Here is a 19,593-nt window from a genome sequence, read left to right as displayed (position 1 = left end):
TTTTATATACTAATAAAAAAGATTACCTTTAGCAGAAGCAGCCAGTTCATGAGGATATCCAAGCCGCATCATAGCAGCCGGCACCAGTTCATGGAACGCGGTTGCCGCGGGGATGATGACGTAGCTATCAGTTTCCACCACAGCCCGACGGCGCCAGGCTCCCTCTTCTAGAGAGGAGACCGCTTCCACCACGCAGTGGACTGGCAGGGTCTTGCCTTGAACAAATATAGATATGATTAATTAATATATCAATTACTAATAGATATTCAGTGGGAATGCTTTTTTGGTTAGAAGTGAGGTATAATTATTGGCATAAGAGGTAACGTGTAAGCAGATACATGGTAGATATACATATTTTGTTGTAAGACAAGTAAATGTCTACATTATGTATCATGTGTATGTATATTAATACAATAGAAAAAAAACATGAGTAAAATTTTATTATGCTCCAAAACTTCCCTAACCTTTGGTGATAGTTAACATGTAGTACACAAACAAGAAATCGTTTAATAATCCTAAAATGTAATCTTTTATTTACAGCTTTAGTTACTCATAGTTCATTTATTCATATTTGACGTAGATCGCAATGAGGGACGACGTCCACGGTCCACTTAAGTAAAAACATCACGTAAAACTTTTCTCGCCTGAAAAATGTTCGGAAGACGTCGAAACACTGTCGTCAAGAAAGCGTATTAATTATTTAGTAACTTCTCAAGCGAAAATGCTTTTGACTTGCTCATGGCAGCGTTAAAAAACCTAAAGAGTGAAATGTTAAAATAATAATTAATCCTTGCTCTGTGTCGAAGCAGCCGTCTGTAGATCGCTTTGTGTCGGCCAATGCTTTTACCGTCACTTTGAGTCTTTCTTCAGCGATATTAAATAGTTCTTGCTGCTTCGTTGCATTTTTACGCCGATGCATTAAAATTATGAAAAAAGCAACTGGCGCTTTTAAAATATTTTTAACTTTTTTGCTTTGGTATCGCACAACAACAATATTCGTACTTTTTGTTACTATGTATTTAGTATCGAGCATTCATTTAGAAAACATTATAATTACCTTCGTTTCAATCAAGCTTCATTAAAAAATAATACAAAACACACAGTTCTAAAACATTTCACACTAAACACAAAATGATAATTTAATACGATACAATGTTAACCACTTAATTCCTTCAGATTTAGGGTCAAAATAGAATATGATGGGTTTTAATCTCATAATGTAACTTTCAATAGTTTTCGAGCAAGTTCTTTAGTCGATGAGATTTGGAGGGTAGTTTCAGGTTAGCACCTATGCTTTAATATGGATTAGTTGTGATTTAGTCGCGGGGCCGGACGGTCCTGCGGTCAGTTAAATCCCTTGGCTTAGAACTACCGACTTTATTAATATTAGGTTCTGCGCGATAAATAATCTCGATTCGAGTTTATTAATGGAGAAAATTTTCATTACTATTAGTTACAAAAATGATAATTTAATACAATAATAGCGTTTACCTATTGAACTATCAACATACGAAAAAATTCTGGATAATTCGATACAAGTTCCTATGCATATACAGGGTGTCCCGCTTTCGGTATACTAAGCGCGAAGGGACTTGTAGTTTTGCATACACTGATCACATAAAAAAAACTTAAATAACAAAATTACGCGAAAAATTTTTTGCTAAATTTTTCCTTAAAATCCATGTATTCGTCTCTAGCTTCGCGCAGCCGGCATATACCGCTTCGCTAATGTGAGTATTTTGTCTATGAAAACATAATCTTAAACGATAGCTCACATGCGGGTGGCAAAGTTGGGCGGTTTGCTTGTTGGGGGTGTACACATGGAATTTTAAGAATTCCTCTATTTAAAAAAAAAATGCGTCTGGAATTTTATAATTATTTTTTACGTACTCAGCGTATGCAAAACTACAAGTCCCTTTGCGCTTAGTATACCGAAAGTGGGACACCCTGTATATTTAGACAATTTACATGTTCCGCAAATACACCGATATGAATAGATCAATACGCAAACAATCACGGATTATACGAACTAACACGCTAATCTTCCACCAAAGAACTTGTACCGTAAATTGCATCTTAGTTCGCTACATTGTTCATTAGCGCATAACATAAAATGGCAATTAGGTTCGCTCGCTCCAAAGCTTAACTGATCTAAGCTCTCTTAAAAAGATTTCAGTCTTTAACAAAAGCGTGCACCGATGTCAAGGAGCGCCTGATGTATAAGTAGTGCGAAATGCGAATTAAAACTTTACACCAACTGGAGTTTAACGAACGTTTAGTGACGTTGATGTGTGAATACATAATCGGGCTTGGCTGGTTAAAACAAAGTATAAACAGTGGGGTACCTTTTGTATAGTATGTACTTGAGAAGTAGTGAAATAGATTATTCTAATAGGGGAGTAGAAAATGTAGAGCTCGTAGAGCTACGGTGTAGCGTTTGATGCTACGAATTACTACGCGCCTTTAGAATAATGGAGTTAAAAAGCTTTTAATTTTGTAATACGATTAAAGTATTAAGACAAAATTAATTACATAAAGTTTATATATTCATTTAAGTTGCGCTTATCATATTTATTAAGAATCGTTTTACGTGAAAGTTCTCAACATTATACAAAATATTTTTGTAGCCAATTTCACATTTCATTACATAAATACATATTTAAATCTCCGCACAAATAAAGCGAATACAGATTCTAATCACTTATTTGAGTGAAGAAGGCATTAACAATGAACTGAAGAGGTGCGTACTTAACTCGGAGTTAGCATAAGTAACCTCTTAAAAGTCTCATCCGGTCTCCCCTTCGATGTAAGGAATTTACTTGCTAATATGTATATTGTACTTCGCTAAGTATATACTAGACAAAAATATATTAATTAACGCTTTAATCTTCTTATAATGTAGATTTACATATTTATTTTTTAACTAATTTATGATTGATATTTAATTTTTCATTCCTTCTACTGGTTATTTTTCTTTAAAAGCTGCCGAATTGAACTGTAGCTTAGCTTTAGGGTGACAAATCAACATCGAGCTATGCTGCGCTGTACTGCGCTGTGCTGTGTTTGGTCAACTCGCTCGTCTAATATTTTAATGAGGATACAAACAAACCATGCTGTGCTGCGCTGTGTGAGGCTACGCTCTGTTTAAAAACGCAGCAGTCTCGAGCGAGGCGCGCTACCCGCCGTGCTGAGCCGCGCTGTGCCGAACTGTGCTATGTTTTTATGGAGCTCTGCCATGCTGCGCTGTGTCGAGCTTATCACTACATAGTATAAAATAAAGTCGCTTTCTCTGTCCCTATGTCCCTATATCCCTTTGTACGCTTAAATCTTTGAAACTACGCAACGGATTTTGATGCAGTTTTTTTTAATAGATAGAGTGATTCAAGAGGAAGGTTTATAATATGTATAATAACATCCATTAAATAGTGGAGAAGTACTGTTATTTTTGAGGTTTCTAATGTGATGTCGTAAAAAATTACATTTATTCCGCTTACATTGCAAACGCAGGCTGAACGCCCTACGAGTTTTATCAAAATAATGTACTAAGTATTTATACACATTGAAAAGGTCTACAGAAAAGTCCGCGATGGTATATGTTTATCTCTTATGGATAACCCACAATAACTTATTTTTGTCATTTACTTTTTACGACAAATAATGGCTAATTTTCGAAGCGATTTTAACCAATACAGCATTAATCCTTAACCAATTAAATACCTTGAATACATTGTTCATTTAATATATTATGGCCCTTTACACCGCATACGGTAAATCATAATTTAAGTGAATATTTTCGAAGATATTACAGATTTAAAAATTGCGGGACATAGCGTTTGCGGCGGTACCGGCCGGCCGCCCGGCTAAACTAAACTAAACTAAAAAAAATGTTGTGTGGTTTTATGAAACCACGGTAAAAGTGAAACTGTTCGAACGGTTCCGAACACTGCTTTGTGTAGCGCATGTCGCGTGACGGTCGGCTGCCGAGTAGGTATACCTACTCGGCAGCCGCGATACACGCGACATGCGCTACACAGACCAAAAAGTTTGAGACGATGTAATAAAAGTTTCACTTTAAAAACAGAACTTCTTTTTCAAAACAAAATAAACTTCTAAGTAATAGTAATAAACATATCAAAGCACATATTTATCTATGTTTGGCTTAGTTTTGAGCCTTGTCTGTCCATCTTTTCCCAAGTAAAAATCACGGGAACTTCAGATATCTCTTCATTGTCATCGTCTTGCTCGGTTTCGTATGTCTCTTCTTGTATCTCCACGTTGTCTTCCACCTCACTGTCATTTTCGTCTTCATAGCAGAAACAGAACTTGATTCTTCCAGCAACAATCTGATTTGATCATCGTTCATTTTGACATGAAGTATGGCCTAAAAAATTGTTCAAAATGTAATTTAGAGCAACATTCATACATATATGTTACTATACATACTTCATAAAGTATTCAAAGTCTTAAAAAATATATAAATGTACAAAATATATAATATTAATACTTACACAAAAACTTGCACCTATACTCGCGTCGGTCTCACGGACCGATTGGCGCCAAATGCTATGACACGTGAACTTCTGCCGACCACGCCGCGACCTGCACTAAAATGAAGTTAGCCCCAAATCCGGAAACTAGCAAGGAACTCGACTTCACAGGATTTACCTGCATAAAAATAATTACGAAAATGTGTTTCATCGGTCTCACAGACCAACGCTCGAGTATAGGAAGGTTAAAAAACGTAGCTTAAGAAACACAGCACAGCACAGCGCAGTACAGCGCAGCATCGTTTAATTGTTAAAAAAACGTAGCTTATGAAACACAGCACAGCACAGCGCAGTACAGCGCAGCATAGCTCGATGTTGATTTGTCACCCTTATGCCAAATTTAATACCAATCCACACGTTTCATATGAAAGAATCCACTAAAACCAAATCATCCATACCTTTGTGATCGTACCACGATATAATTCAAAATAAAAACTTACGTAATAAATAATCATACGTCCAATGAAAACGTAAAACGCTAACGTACAACGAGGGATACAATAGGCTTAGCATGTAGTTCTCATTCGTGAGCGATGATCTATTTAGATCGGATAGATCGTGGCGTGATAGATGCTGAAGCCAAGCAAATACTATGGTTAATCGGTACATGCGTGACAGGAGTTTGTATGCATTCCTATAGATATGTAATTAGTGTGTCATCAAACGACACGGTATTTTATTCAGGTTTACATAGGTTTTTTTATGTGAAATAGAGATAGGAAATTGAATACGTGTTTTTTAGATAGATTTCATTTTAAAAAAGTTGGGATAAATATTTTATATTTTCAATAGAATGAGCTAAAGAACTGGAAAACAAAAATGAGTACACAATTCAAATTGAAGTGAAATAATATTTTTCAATGGAGACATGAAACGATTTTACAAATAAACTTTATCAACATCAAGGAAAAATAATATCACAATCTGGACTTTTTTGGAATAATAAATACCAACAATAATCTATTAAATTAACAAAATACATACTCATAGTTCCTACTCATACATTCTACATATTTTTCTGGTTCTATTATCTTGAATGAATTTAACCAGTGAAAGAATTAATCTCCATTAAACAAAATCTTGAAACTATCTCTAATATTGTGCAGATTTAGGAGATTAGAACCGTGGATCGTGTAATTAATTAAATATTTGCGAAACCGAGGCAAAAATAAATTTTTCGTAGAGCACTCTCTAATGTTTCGCATTACGAACTTACTTTCACTTTCCAAAGGTATTCTTTAAATAAAAAAGCACTAACAAAACCCATGAAACACATACCGTTTCTTCATTTATTTTGCACAGGTCCAATTCAAATCAAATCAAGGCAGAATCCGGGGGACGTATGGGCTAACAGCTAAGCCTGTCCAGTAATCCCCTTACAGACCCCAAAACTTTCACCTGGACATCCCAGACGAACTATTCTCAACTAAACAATGCATAGAATGAAGCTAACTGGGTTTTATTTAATCTGAAATAGTTTAGTTTGTTTTTGAGATGAGTAAAATGCAGGAATATACGTTACTTTTATATTTAAGAAATACATAACAATAAATATCATTCCACACAGCATTTATGATTAAATGTGCACCTACTAGTTTTATTTTCCAATAATTATTTCACAAGCAGACAAAAACTTAACAATTAACACTCATAGTGTATTTTATGAAACGATCAATGATTGGAAAATTTATGTCTCTTAGTATAAAAATAACATTTATCTTATCTATTTCTCCGCACAAACTTATATCTATTCAAAATAAACTTTATTAGCCAATTTATAAATAGCAATAAATTAGATTACCGAAATAAAAATGTATTTACACTAAGTCTGCGTTAAATCAATGTTTACATAACAAATACAATGTTAATTTCGTTATCGAACCAATAATTTACCTAAAGAGCATCGGGTCAGCTTTAGGCACGAAAACACGTAAAAACTGTTGATATCCATAAGCCGTAAAATTCGTAAAATGATTAAACTAATCACGTTTGACCCTTGATTACGTAATCTTATAGTCACAACTAGTTCAAAGATTAGGATATTAAAATTGCGTACCTATTTTTCTATCGTAACTAAAGTATAGTCTGTGGAATTTATTTTCATATTTAATCTATGCTAAGTTTAGCGCAGTGTTGTCTATGCTATCAGCTGACCATAGGTAGACTACAAAAGTAAGTTGACACCTGAGTCTTAGAGCCACATACTGAGGCTTACCTGAAGCTCTGCTTAAGCCGCCTCGCGTTTATATTGCACTTTAAGCTCGAGATTTAACTTCACAATAGCAATATAAACTCATATTTAATACCGAACTGTATACTTACACTTAATTTTTGAAGTGAAACTTCTTTATCGGGGTTGGAAAAAAATTTAGTGTAACATTTTTTCGTTACGCGTGACATTTTTCCGTTACGCGCCATCTTGTTTTTATCCCTACCACGCGTGATTGACGTTCTGTAAAGTTGCATATAGTAAATTATTTTTTGAAAAATAAGGTCATAAAGAAGTTTCACTTCTTACGTTACACTAGTACACGCACACATTTTTTTTAAATCTTATTTAAGTGTAAGTATACAGAGAGAGATATATTTATAAACATTTATGTTTTATGTAAGAAAATATTTTAATATTTTTTTTATTCGATAAATAGATTGTACCTACTTCTATAAAATTGTAACCTCTATCTGTTTATGTTTTAGGAAATACATTAAAAATGTTTACGTAATTCTTAAAAAAATATTATTTTAAGTATTAAACATATCTAATCTGCGAATTATATGTAAGTGTAAACATCATCCTAATTTCCATGTCACCCCATACGTCAGAGATAAAATTAACAATTATTGTATGAGCCGTCAAAGGGCGCGCTGATTTTAATTAAGAAACCATTTATCCCCCACTCAACCTAGTTTCACAATAGATTTATCTCTTGATCACTGATAGCAATATTTTTAAAATATAATTATATAATATCGTAGTTCTAATTATGTTTTATTTTTCTAATATTTTATATGTTTCGTAATAACGAGATTTCTAAGAGCATCTGGCGGAATGATATGACATTGTAATAGACTATTTTCTCCCCGTAATTAATTTAAACGCAAAAGCTCCACAAGGGATGTAAGAAGGAAACGTGATCATTATCTTAGCTGGTGTCGTAGCAACTTTATGAATACGCTGCGTGTATCTGCCAGTCTTTTGTTCTGTCCCTTGTCAATCGTTAACACATTTACCTACTTACTACTGGGTGAAAACTCGCGAAACGAACGCCATTGTAAAGATCGCGGGCGCCACAATAGTATACGCCACGCTTATCGACTCGCTGGCGTCAAAGAACTTCAGAAGCTCGGTTTAGACGTTCGCTATCGCACCGTCGTTTGTCACTTCGCGCCGGGAGCAGTGATTGTCTCTAACAAATGACCTTTTTGAGGGAGCGACTCCTGTTCATATTTTAATTGACACCGCTAAAGTATCGTTACCGAGGGTAAATCTTATACAATGCGAATGCGAAACAAATATATTCGACTTTGACTCGTCCTCGTTAAATGAGCGCGCAACGAGCGTGTTATTTAGAAGCCTACTTATGTAACAGCGTGTGCGTTCGTGTATTAATCCCATTTGTGTAATAAAATCTGTGCCTTAGCCGAGCGATGTGAGGAGTGATCCGGCCCTGAAATGCGTGCCTCTGCACGATAATCCTGTTAGGTTAAGAAGGTTTCTACATATTACGTGCTTTGCTACGCCTTAAGGATTAAAACAACACGAATCGATATTTACATAGGCGTATAATATTCCATATTAAAGCTATATGAAGGCGAAATTCAATAAACACAGCGAATATATAATTCGGTCTTAGCCAGCCGGACTTAAGAGATTACGTGCGCCAAAGATGCAGAGGAGATTTAAAGCAAAGCTCGCCATGACAAGGTGGTCATCGCAAACCCGGGATCTTTACGGACAATGAAGACAAAGGGCGTTTAAATTATTCAGTCAAAGGAAAAGCGACTTTAATATCTCGCACGTGAACTCTATTTGTTAATATTTAATAGTGACGGCCAATTTCGGTTTAAGACGTGTAGTTTGCATGAGAGAGGAATCGGAGAACGTCTGGGAGCTAAACCTTCCCGGCGGGCAGTGGGGCCTCCCATAAATAATTAATCTGCAACGATGTGCGTCGAGCGGTTAACTTAATCCCGCTACAGTTAGGCTCGCCGGCCTTCTCTACGAAACTATTTTCGAGTTTCAATTATTTCTACGTCTCTTTACCGACTTTACAAAAGTGTTAATTGTTACACTCTTTAATAAACACTGCTATTATTGTGCAATACAATTAAAAACAAAGAAGCTATACAATAGTTGAACTTAATCAAACAGCGATTTAACAAATCCAATTACAACAGCCTTACGAGTATAAACATTTTAACGCTATGCTAATTTGCGCAGAAATAATACAAAAATAAAGCTAATACTTGAAGAATTGGTCCAAACAATTTATTCCATATTAAGTATAGGTGAAGCCCTACTGGCTGCCGTCTTGCGGTGGACGGATAGAACGCGGATTAGGCCGGCTTTACCGGCAAGACACTGCCTCATATACAAATATTGTAGATATATACAACAATGTTTGCTTACGAGAATGTCTTTTCATATCGCTGACATAACAAATAATTAACATTTTAGACACCTGTTGAGTGTTTACTGAAATTAATCGTTACCCGTTACATTTATGGCAAATCCTTAAATATGTAACATCATATTGTAAGAAGATTTAGTGCTTATAAATGTATTTTTCATTAAAAAGTCTACAACAACATGCAACATTCAATTAATGTGTAAACTTAATACTCTAAACTGCAGTTACCTTTAAAATGCGTCGGTTCTCGTAACTCGATTTGGAAAACTGACTGGATATTGGATTAGAAACAATTTGGAACTAAACTTTAGCTGCAAGCCGGTTGATAGTTTAACCGTTAACGCATACGCAAAATGTTTATTCAAAAGCATGCAATCGAAAAATGTGGAAGGGATACCATTATTTCAATTTATTGATGATTTTTAAAACGTTGTTGATTTTTATAAATTCGTATAATTTAGGTTTAGAGACATCCCTACTAATATTATAAATGCGAAAGTAACTCTGTTGGTCTGTCTGTCTGTTCGTCTGTCTGTTACGCTTTCCCGCTTAAATCTCTCAACCGATTTTGATGAAATTTGGCACAGACAATCTTTAGACCCTGAGAAAGAACATAGGCTACCTTTTATTGCTAAATATGTACCACGGGCGAAGCCGGGGCGGCCCGCTAGTTAATTATAAATTTTGACATTATTGACATTAATTATTTCAAAGAATTTACAATTTACTTATTCAGTTAATTTAGTACGTAACGATTATGATTTAATCCCGTGGAATATTTATTACCCATATATTATTTAGTATTTACACACCTTTTGACATGACGATTAATGTACCAGTGATAAATACATATAGCGAAGCAAAGGCGAGTTACTAATCATTTATATAATCCTATATACTTCTCACATAACTCATAAGTAATTGTAACCATAAGTTTGTGTATTTTTTCATTGAGTTCCGGTAAATAATAGATAGATAGTATGATGCCATATTGCACAATGTATTCTAATATTTCTTCACGCAATATCAGCTCTTAATTGTGAAAGTTTAATTTAGATAAGAGATTAATTGTTAGTTAGTAACCTGAAAATGACTATTCGCTAAGGAATATTCCCTAAAATTTGAGCTTTAATTTTTTAAGGAATAATATCATTACCTATAGGATTTATGTAGAGCCGTAGAGAGTATTAATCCAAAATTTGATACCAATATGTGAATTTTTCCAATAAACACTGATGAATACAAAGTATATCTATAAGGGTATAATTTGAGATGTATCAAGAACGGTGCAAGTAAAGAATTGGGGATGTCCCTTACTATATTTCATAGAATTTACAAATAAAAAAGTAACGAAAAATGTTAATAAACTAGACGCGGTAGAAAATCCTCGAATTGGCCAATAGAGCTCGAATAATTAGCAGCAATCACGGATAAACTGAACAGCTATCGCGCTAATACCGCATAATTCTAAATCAGCGTTGGTTAAAATAGCGTTCAATAATCACAACGCACTTAATGAATGCATTTGAAAAGTTAAAAGCCCATTGTTAGGCCGCAGCCACGCAGAGCGACTAATTAACATCGCGCGGTAATACCGCCCAGTGTAGAAGTGGACTTAGCGGCATTATCGCCTAAATTGTCCTAATGTTTAGTTGCGAGCGGTGGTCATTAGTGATTTTAGATACAAATGTGAATGGACATTGATTGTCCATATCGTGATATGATATTTTATTGAGTGTGTAAGAATTGTATGAAAACTGAACGCATTTCGAGTAATGCGTTTTCTTTTTGATAAGCAAGTTAACATTAGTTATATTAAAGCATACCAGGGTAATACAATAATTTATCTCCATTATACTATAAAGTTAAACTGTGTCAATTAATGTGTTTCGATAAATTGATAATAATTAATATTTATGTCTACAAAATGCATACCTTTGTATACTCTCAATTCTACGTCACAAGGTAAAGATCACACGTCCGCCGTTACACCAAGGACACGGTCAACCTACGCATCCCCACACCAAAAGATTAATTTTGTATGAAACCTATAATAATATTATAAGCCCATTCAAATGGGGGAGTCCATACAAGAGATTAGATTAACGAACATCGAAATTGTGTGCGAACTAAAACGCAGTATTTAGACGACGCAGGCAGACTCGATTTAGTAATTAATTTTACCGCGCGAAGTGCTCTAAATGCACTAGAAACTATAATCCTCATTAAAATGGGAATAGGCGACTATTCATTTTCCCATCAAATATAATTTTGGCTTCTAAACGCGAATATAATTATGTGTTTCAGCGAATCGGATGAACGCAGCGCGGTTCTAATGTACTCATTAAATATCCTAACACATCTTTTCATTGCATTTATATGTGTTTACATTGCGAATTAATTCACTATTATACTCCAGCCATGAAATGTACTTTGTAATTAAAACGAAAAGTACTTATGTTTACAAATACTTTTCATTATTAATTAGTATATAGGTACATAAACAATATACACATATGACATAAATGCATGATAAACTGAAAACAATACACGTATATATTTGAATCGCTACATATATGAATGATAATAGCAACGAAAAGAAATTAAGCACTTATAAAAGGCAATCCGACGGAATACAATAATACGAGGCGATCATTTCATTTTGTTCTCGGGTCGCTCAATTTTTCGCATAACGCACCGTCCGATGAAAACATAAATTAATCTCCTCATTTTTTGCATACAATTTTATATCATTGAGTTCAAATATCTGAATGCGATGCATTTCGCGAAGCGTAATCCCACGTCACATTGATAGATACGGATTACTTCTGACGAGATTGAATTATTTCATCGCGATAAAGCTGCATTATTTCATTACGTCATAAATGAATGAATTTCGACGACTTAAATTCGAGATTTATGTATACGTACGGTAGGCAGGAATAAAATTCGGAATCAATATAGGACGAGCGACGAGCGTGTCGAGAGCGCCTGTGTCGACGCGATATCCGACACGGGTTGGGATTAAGCGACGTCAAATCCGGGATTAAGCGGGCCGGGATAAAGCGGACCGGTTGAAGCCCGGGTCAGCGGGATTCCACCCGGGTAATAAAAGTGTCTGCAGCCGATTTAGGCTGAGCCCGCAGGCAATTCGGCTCGGTTACCAATTGCTAGGTAATTTCGTCGTGCGAGTGCGATCTGTCCGCACAAAGCCGTTCTAATGCCCGACAATGGGATTAGCCCAGTGTCGTCCGGCCCTTACAATTTATTGGACGGAATCAGTTGTCCGAATTAAGATCAAATGGAAGATATCTTGCCAATGTAGCCAGTGTAATTTCGACTTCTATTGTTTTATGCTTCTATTTGCAATATCTACATGCTCTTGGCCATGTTACACCTACATAATATGTACAGGTTAAATGACCCAACAAAATAATAACCAGCAAACGATAAAGTTTTGTTATAAAATAAAGCATTATTTAACCCCAAAAAAGTAACACAAGCATTATCCTTTCCCAAGTGTGCGCAATTTGCATATATTTATTTAGATAATGAAAGTTTTTCAAACTAATCCGCGCTTCGCAAGCCGCTCAACCGTTACGGGGGAACGGTAATCCGGATTGGAGATTCATTAGGCCCAGATTATACTTCATTGAAATCTGCCTTGAATCTGCGTAGTTATAGTAGTAAATTAACTGTATTATTAAAGTGAAACTTCTACGCGCGTTCAGAGTAAAATTTCAAGTTCGCGACATGGCAATACCGTCACATGATGGAGTAAGGCGGCGATTTGGTACCCTTGAATCTTGCCAAAGAAGTTTCACTTCTGACACGTGTGTTCGTCACACACGCTCTTTTTTATTTATGTATAGGTAATCACAGTATATAATATATAACAAACAGCGGGAATTTTACTCCTTAACCCACGATCAAATCATTCTTTGACAAAAGTACGTTGGTATTTCTGAGCATACACACTGTTAATTCCGCTAATATCAGCTAACAGCCAATTTATTTGCCTCCGTATCGTTATTGAGGTAAAAAGCCATAATCAAAGGCAACATTATCCTTATTGGATAAGACTGGGGAGATACATCAAACGGTAACACGTGAGAACGTAAACAACGAATATATCATATGAAAGCTCATGTCGTTAGGGATATATTTATTTATTTCATATATCATGTATTCAATTCAACCCCGGTGTATCTATTAAATCGGATAATACTTACAACTTATGACTTATTTTGGCTAATGTGGCTTATTAAATTTGGGAATGAGTAGATAGTATAAGGTGAAGAAATAGGGTAGAAAAATATTGCTAAAACCCAAAACAAACTTGATTTATAACGCATATACACAAACACCAGCTTAAGCGCATTTATTTTTTCCAAACCAACACGCATAAACACATCGCAAATAATATGTATGAATTAATATATTGAAACAAAGATTAAAGCGCAAAACGTAGCTTACAGAATATTCAAAAACCGGCGCATAATCCGTAGTCGGAGCTTATCTCTTTATACGAGCCGGGCCGGATTACATCGTCCACCAGGTTATCCCGATAAAATATAATATTCTACGAGTATATGAGTATATTTTAATAATTATTTCCATATTCATAACATGCCATTGACTGAGAGAAATCTGCTTTAATTAGTGGAACAAAACCAAGATTTTATTTCAGAAATTTCGTCTACATTCATTCAATGTTAACTACCTACTTATTCATAACAAAAGTATTATATTATTTTATTAAACTTTAATTGTTTATCCTTGCTAACTTCGTCTAAAAAAATCTAATAGGAAGATGATAATAAAATTACATGTCCCTAGAATTGCACCCGAAACTTCTAAAAACTCAAATAAGCTTTGCCAAAAAATGATAAAAACCGGTTCTTTAATACGAATGTTTATACATTTTGGCAACAGTAACTATTGAATAGCCATAAAAATACTATTGAATTGGATCTTTCACATGACTGCAATCCTCCCTTTGAATGTAGTCAGATTAATGGATTAAGCAGAAGATTATAAATAATTGTCTGCTGCGCAAAGACCCGTACACGCGTGTTTCCACAGATAATGTATATCATTTAATTATTATTTATTGTAAAGCTTCCTATTATACTTGCGAAATATACATTTGCAAAATTTTGGTGTTTCAGTCAAGTTATGAAGAATATTATAGTCATCACAACTTATAAAAAAAGAACGAAAATATGTACCCAATATAGAATTACAATCCTTTACTAAAAGCTTCGATCGAACAATTGCTATTTCGTTATTTCCACACATTTAAACTGCACAACATCCCTCAGTTTTAGTATAAAACACGAAAAACATCATATAGGTATATGTTTGTACGACCCGCTAATACACGGGACCCTATCGTAGGTCGCGGTTCTACCCCAGTGCAAGGTTCATTGACTATCCAAATCCGAAGCGATCACATAAAAAATAAACCTTACCCTGTCGTATTAGGGTTACTTTTGGAATGTAGGTTAATATACTTTCTATTGATAATCGTAGCAAGCGGATTTGCTAAGTATCCAAAAGGTAGGAATAATCCAGTATTTTTTATATTTCATAGTAATTTGTACAATAACATATTTTCCATAAATTATTAAAACATTAAAAAAAATAAACATATTTTATAGTTCCTTACTCTCACATTAAAAAGATATTAATACATTTAATATAGTTTAAAAAGCACGTAAAGTAGATACCAAATAAGAGATCCCGTTTACATTATTGGGGTCACCATAATTTTGTGTACCGGTACTAACTTCATTACTGGATACTTGAAAAACACGTTGTAAAACTTATTTTTTGAGCATACAGATGTCTTCATTAACCAAAGTACAGCAGTGACAATAGCCAATAATAAATAAATAACTTTAATATGCTGTTGTTTACAAATTAAAGTTGTAAAAACATTTATAATGAGTAATTTTCAATTGATTTCAGAAATACTAAGTGTAGGGGCAGTATTCATTCTTAGAATTTGTCGTCAGAAATAAAATAAAACTATTATTAATATTACATAATTAAATTTATTTTTGAAAATCAGTAAGTATGGATAAAACTTATCGCTTCATGAATAAAATCTATAGTATTTATAAGATAATATTTTTATGTATCCATCTATTTATAATTCAAGGTGAAGCTTCATTAATTCTTATAATATTTATTTATAGCTGATTTATTTTTAAAATAATTGAAACTAATTATTAGGTCATGTATTTTTTTTTTATTAATTTACACCGAATGAAATATTCTAGGAAGAAACTTTGTCATAAGTATTTTTAAATACATATGTACTTCGAAAATTTTATATTGTAAACGACAAAAACAGACACATAAAATAATACATATTAAATAGAACAGATATATTAATAGACGTAAAACTTCCAAAAATTATTTACAAGAAAAGGTTTCTTTTTCCTTTTCCTCCTGGACCTCATTTTATATCCCAATACCTCACAGTCTGATAATATGTAGAGAAAACTTTAAAAGGAATACAATAAATTCGTTAATACATGAACGGAACAAAAAACTAATGATTATTCAGTGTTAATTGGAAAGTATAATGAATACCAACCAACTTAAGGCTTACATTAGTTTTTATTCACTCATAGCATAGCTATAGTTAATATTCTTTATAGCCGTTACCTTATTTACATGTAACTTTAATAATGTAGGATTGTGATTGAATATTCAATAACTTCTCAGTGTACAGTTGTAGACAGTCTGTCTGTAAGTAAATTATTATTCATCATGATTAATATTTATTAATTGGTATATTTAACTGTGTAAATACTATAAAAACCTTTTTATACATATAAAATAAAAGACGTATTTAAGATTTCTATATCAATATTAAAACAATACATCATATATTTTATTTGTCATAAATCATAATAGGATCGGTCCATCCAGAGATAATCGCATGTGTCTCGTTCTAACACTACGGCAGTATCCGCAAATCCTATCCCCGTCTCGCTCTAATCCCTTATTTGAATCTTATCAGATCTTAGGAGATATACCGCGGTAGTGGTCGCATACATGTTAGTTGTAAGATTATCCGTCAGGGATGTCCAAACTTGATAAAAAAATATATTTTTTTTTTAATTATTAAAAGGCATTAAACGTTAACGTAATTACGAATTTATATCTTAATTTGAATGCACTTTTTAATTATTATAGTTATCGCTCAAGTATGTTAAAAACTATTAACTGGTTCTCATTAAGCAAGTCACAAATGTGAAGCACAAAGCACATTTAACAGCACACATCATTTCCAAAAACTCATGAGTGACCATTTAAAAATCAGGTATCATCTTAGCGCAGCCCTATTAACCCAGCGTTTATTAAGGCTCGTCCACACTAAATCCGCGATTAATGGCCAATGGACGCGCGATTGAAGCTAAATTTATGTTTCTGCACGTCGACAGATTACGTTGACACTAGAGGGACGTACGCAGCTGCCGTAATCCGCCTTAAGCGATCCGAAGATTTCCAATTTGAAATGTTGCCTACACCTGCTTCACGAATTCATTCATATAAATATAGATTTGTTAACGCAGGTTATATGTTAGTCAACCGCGTGAAGAAAAGAAGCTGATATGAGGATTATTATAGCCAAGTCTTTATCCCTTTATTGAACTGATAAATGTAAGCAATGCCGCTTTTCAGACCTTGAATTTAAAATTCACTCACGAAATTCAGTTGTAGTGAAAATAAATTGTGAGGGAATTATTAAAATCCCAAACAAGATATGGGTAAAACACAGCATTATTTTGAAGTATTAAAACAATATGTTAACAATAATACTTCTCATTAGAACATTGACCAAATATCTATTCAAACAAATGTACTAAAAAGCAGAGCAAAAATAATTAAAAGAACAACGCATAATTGTTTAGCTGTTTAAATTTAACGAGCCGTTTTATAGGGCTATACCTATAACGTAATAAGATAATATTGCTAACCCTTTGTAGAGATTAAGATTTTGCTAAGGGCGGGTGTACAAACCCCAGGCGGGGTCTGGACCCTTTGTCGTTCACTTCTATGGTTTTTACGATGCTTAGACGAAGGGATAAATGTTATAATATTTATTACATTCCACTTAAGCGGGGCCTTTAGCTTGTACACTTTTAATCCATTTTTGATGCATAAAACATAAAGTAAGTAAATTTATTTAAATCTACAAAGACTCCGATAAACGTTCTACGAACGGAAAATTATTGTAGATTGTTTAAAATAACCGCGTGTTTAAATATTAATATTTAGTTAACATTCGTTTGGTCTACTAACTATTATGCACTCGACAAGATATATTTGCGACATAAAATGCATTACAAACCAACAATTCAGCATTTCAAAATCTTTAATTACAAGTAGAATAAGGTTAAGCCGCAACCAAGTACGGTCGATCTTGACAAATGTACCGGATCATCCTCGCATCCGTGAATCGACTTTATCGATCCATATCAAGCTTAGCTGATTGCGCTTCTTTATTGCCAACGGATTAAATACAGCTGTAGGTAAAGTACACATACGTAAAGTATTTAAATTTCAATATGACTTCTGAGTTAATATTTATCATACTCGAAGAAGGTCGATAATAAGTTTTCCTTAAAATATTAAAATTTAACTACTCACATTTCCGCTATTTAATGCTATATTCAAAATTCAAATGTATAATGTAAAATGAAAATAACAATAGTTAGATTTCTTTTTCTTTTTCACTCAGGGTAGTCTAATTCGTGGCGTATTTACATTAGAATATACACACAGTTTCATCCGTGTATCTTGTGACACACACATGCAAGGTTAAAACATTGTATAAAACACACACAGCTATATATAATCTCGTGTCCGTGTGTGCGTTAAGCTGAATGCAAGCCACAAATTGGGCTCAAGTGCATGGGATAATCTCCCTATGATTGATGAAGCAGCCGCCAGCCACCCTTCTTATCTTTGTTCCTCGCTGTCTTACGAATATGCCTTATGACAAAATGTAATGCGTGATTTAAGTTCAATTTAATCTCGCTAAAATTAAATTCAATGAAGCTTTGCCACTCGGATTAACAAAGCATAAAGCAGTCAAATATTCTAATCATTGTTTTTTTTTATTATTGTTTTATTTATTAGCTGTAGCATTTAATTAGAATATAATTAGATCGTCCGGTGTGGACCCAGCTAATTGACATGAACTTGCAATTTAACCGTATTTATGCAATGTTTACGCGGCTTTTAAATCTTCATCATAGATACAATGAACTTATTTGTTACCGTCACGTAATAGGTTTTATAGCGTAAAAAAATATAAAAACACGATAACAAACTACAGCAGTAAACTCGGGTTTAAAATCAAAACACGAATGACCCTGTGTAAACAAAAAAGTGACACGACTATCGCTCTTACATACATGTACATATGTGCTATAATAGCGTGTAGCACGAAAGTTTTTACTATGGTAGAAATCTATAGGATAATCCCGAAGGATCAAGCCGGCGGTAATGCCTGTGGGATAAGCAGGCTTACCGCCTGTAACATCCGAACGTATTGCGTTTTCAGCAAACAAATACATTTAAATCAAAGCGAAATTGAATTTTAGTTATACTATGAAATATTTACGTGAAAGACATTTTTATTTCATGTATTTTTCTTAAATGAAACTTTTCAGACATTACACTTTTATACTTCTATATCTATAAGATGTATAATTTAATTAAAAAGGAAAATATTTGTCGTGTCTTAAGTTTTACATACCTAATAAATTAATTATTGAAGTTTAAAAAAAACGCAATAGCCTTGAAAATATACTAAAATCAATAAAAATTAAACTAGATCCGAAATCTAATACGTATCATAATTCATAACACTATCAAGATTGATCATAAAACGAAACATCTGAAAATAAATATACAGCTTAGAAATAGACCTAATAAATAATTTTTATATTAGGTAAGTCTAGGAGCGTATCTATTTAATCAGAATTCCTACTCAAATTCCCGACTTCATTCACAAATTTCTAAACAACACCTACACTTTTAGAAGCGTCATTTCATCGTTCATAATTTTAATTTTGCATTCACAATTTTATCCAGATAATCCTCCAAACATTCTAAACGAAAGGTGTCAACTATTTTAAAAGGTCATTAAATTCCAATCAGCACCACTACTTTGATTTCACAATTCGTACGTCTTATTAGAATACGCAAGGATCGTCTCCGATTCTTAGCTTCAGCTTAGCTTAGCGGTAACAAAGGAAGAATCGTATATAGCACATACAGAGCTTACTGGTCTGATCCGGATGAAACCGGATTAGGTAGCCGCTGCCCACCGCCCGGGATACATCTCCTACGGGATTACGAAAATCCGGATTTACTTGAATAACTTG

At 33.9% G+C, this 19,593-nt stretch overlaps 1 protein-coding gene across 1 annotated transcript in view; it reads right to left on the bottom strand.

Annotated features, from left to right (window-relative positions):
- dve (SATB1_N and homeodomain domain-containing protein dve) overlaps positions 1-19,593 on the bottom strand; it is a 68,540-nt gene that overhangs the window by 7,851 nt on the left and 41,096 nt on the right. Inside the window, exon 3 of the mRNA XM_090102617.1 lies at positions 27-215. Coding sequence (XP_089958743.1) covers positions 27-215 — 189 coding nt within the window. The remainder of the gene's footprint in view (positions 1-26; positions 216-19,593) is intronic.

The sequence above is a fragment of the Colias eurytheme genome, chromosome 6, assembly GCF_061535395.1.
Source record: "Colias eurytheme isolate Ceu_HAF_F1 chromosome 6, ilColEury1 Martin Lab GWU primary, whole genome shotgun sequence".
Classification (NCBI taxonomy): domain Eukaryota; kingdom Metazoa; phylum Arthropoda; class Insecta; order Lepidoptera; family Pieridae; genus Colias; species Colias eurytheme.
The sequence above is the reverse complement of the archived record's forward strand: the minus strand, read 5'-3'. Positions and strand labels throughout refer to the sequence as shown.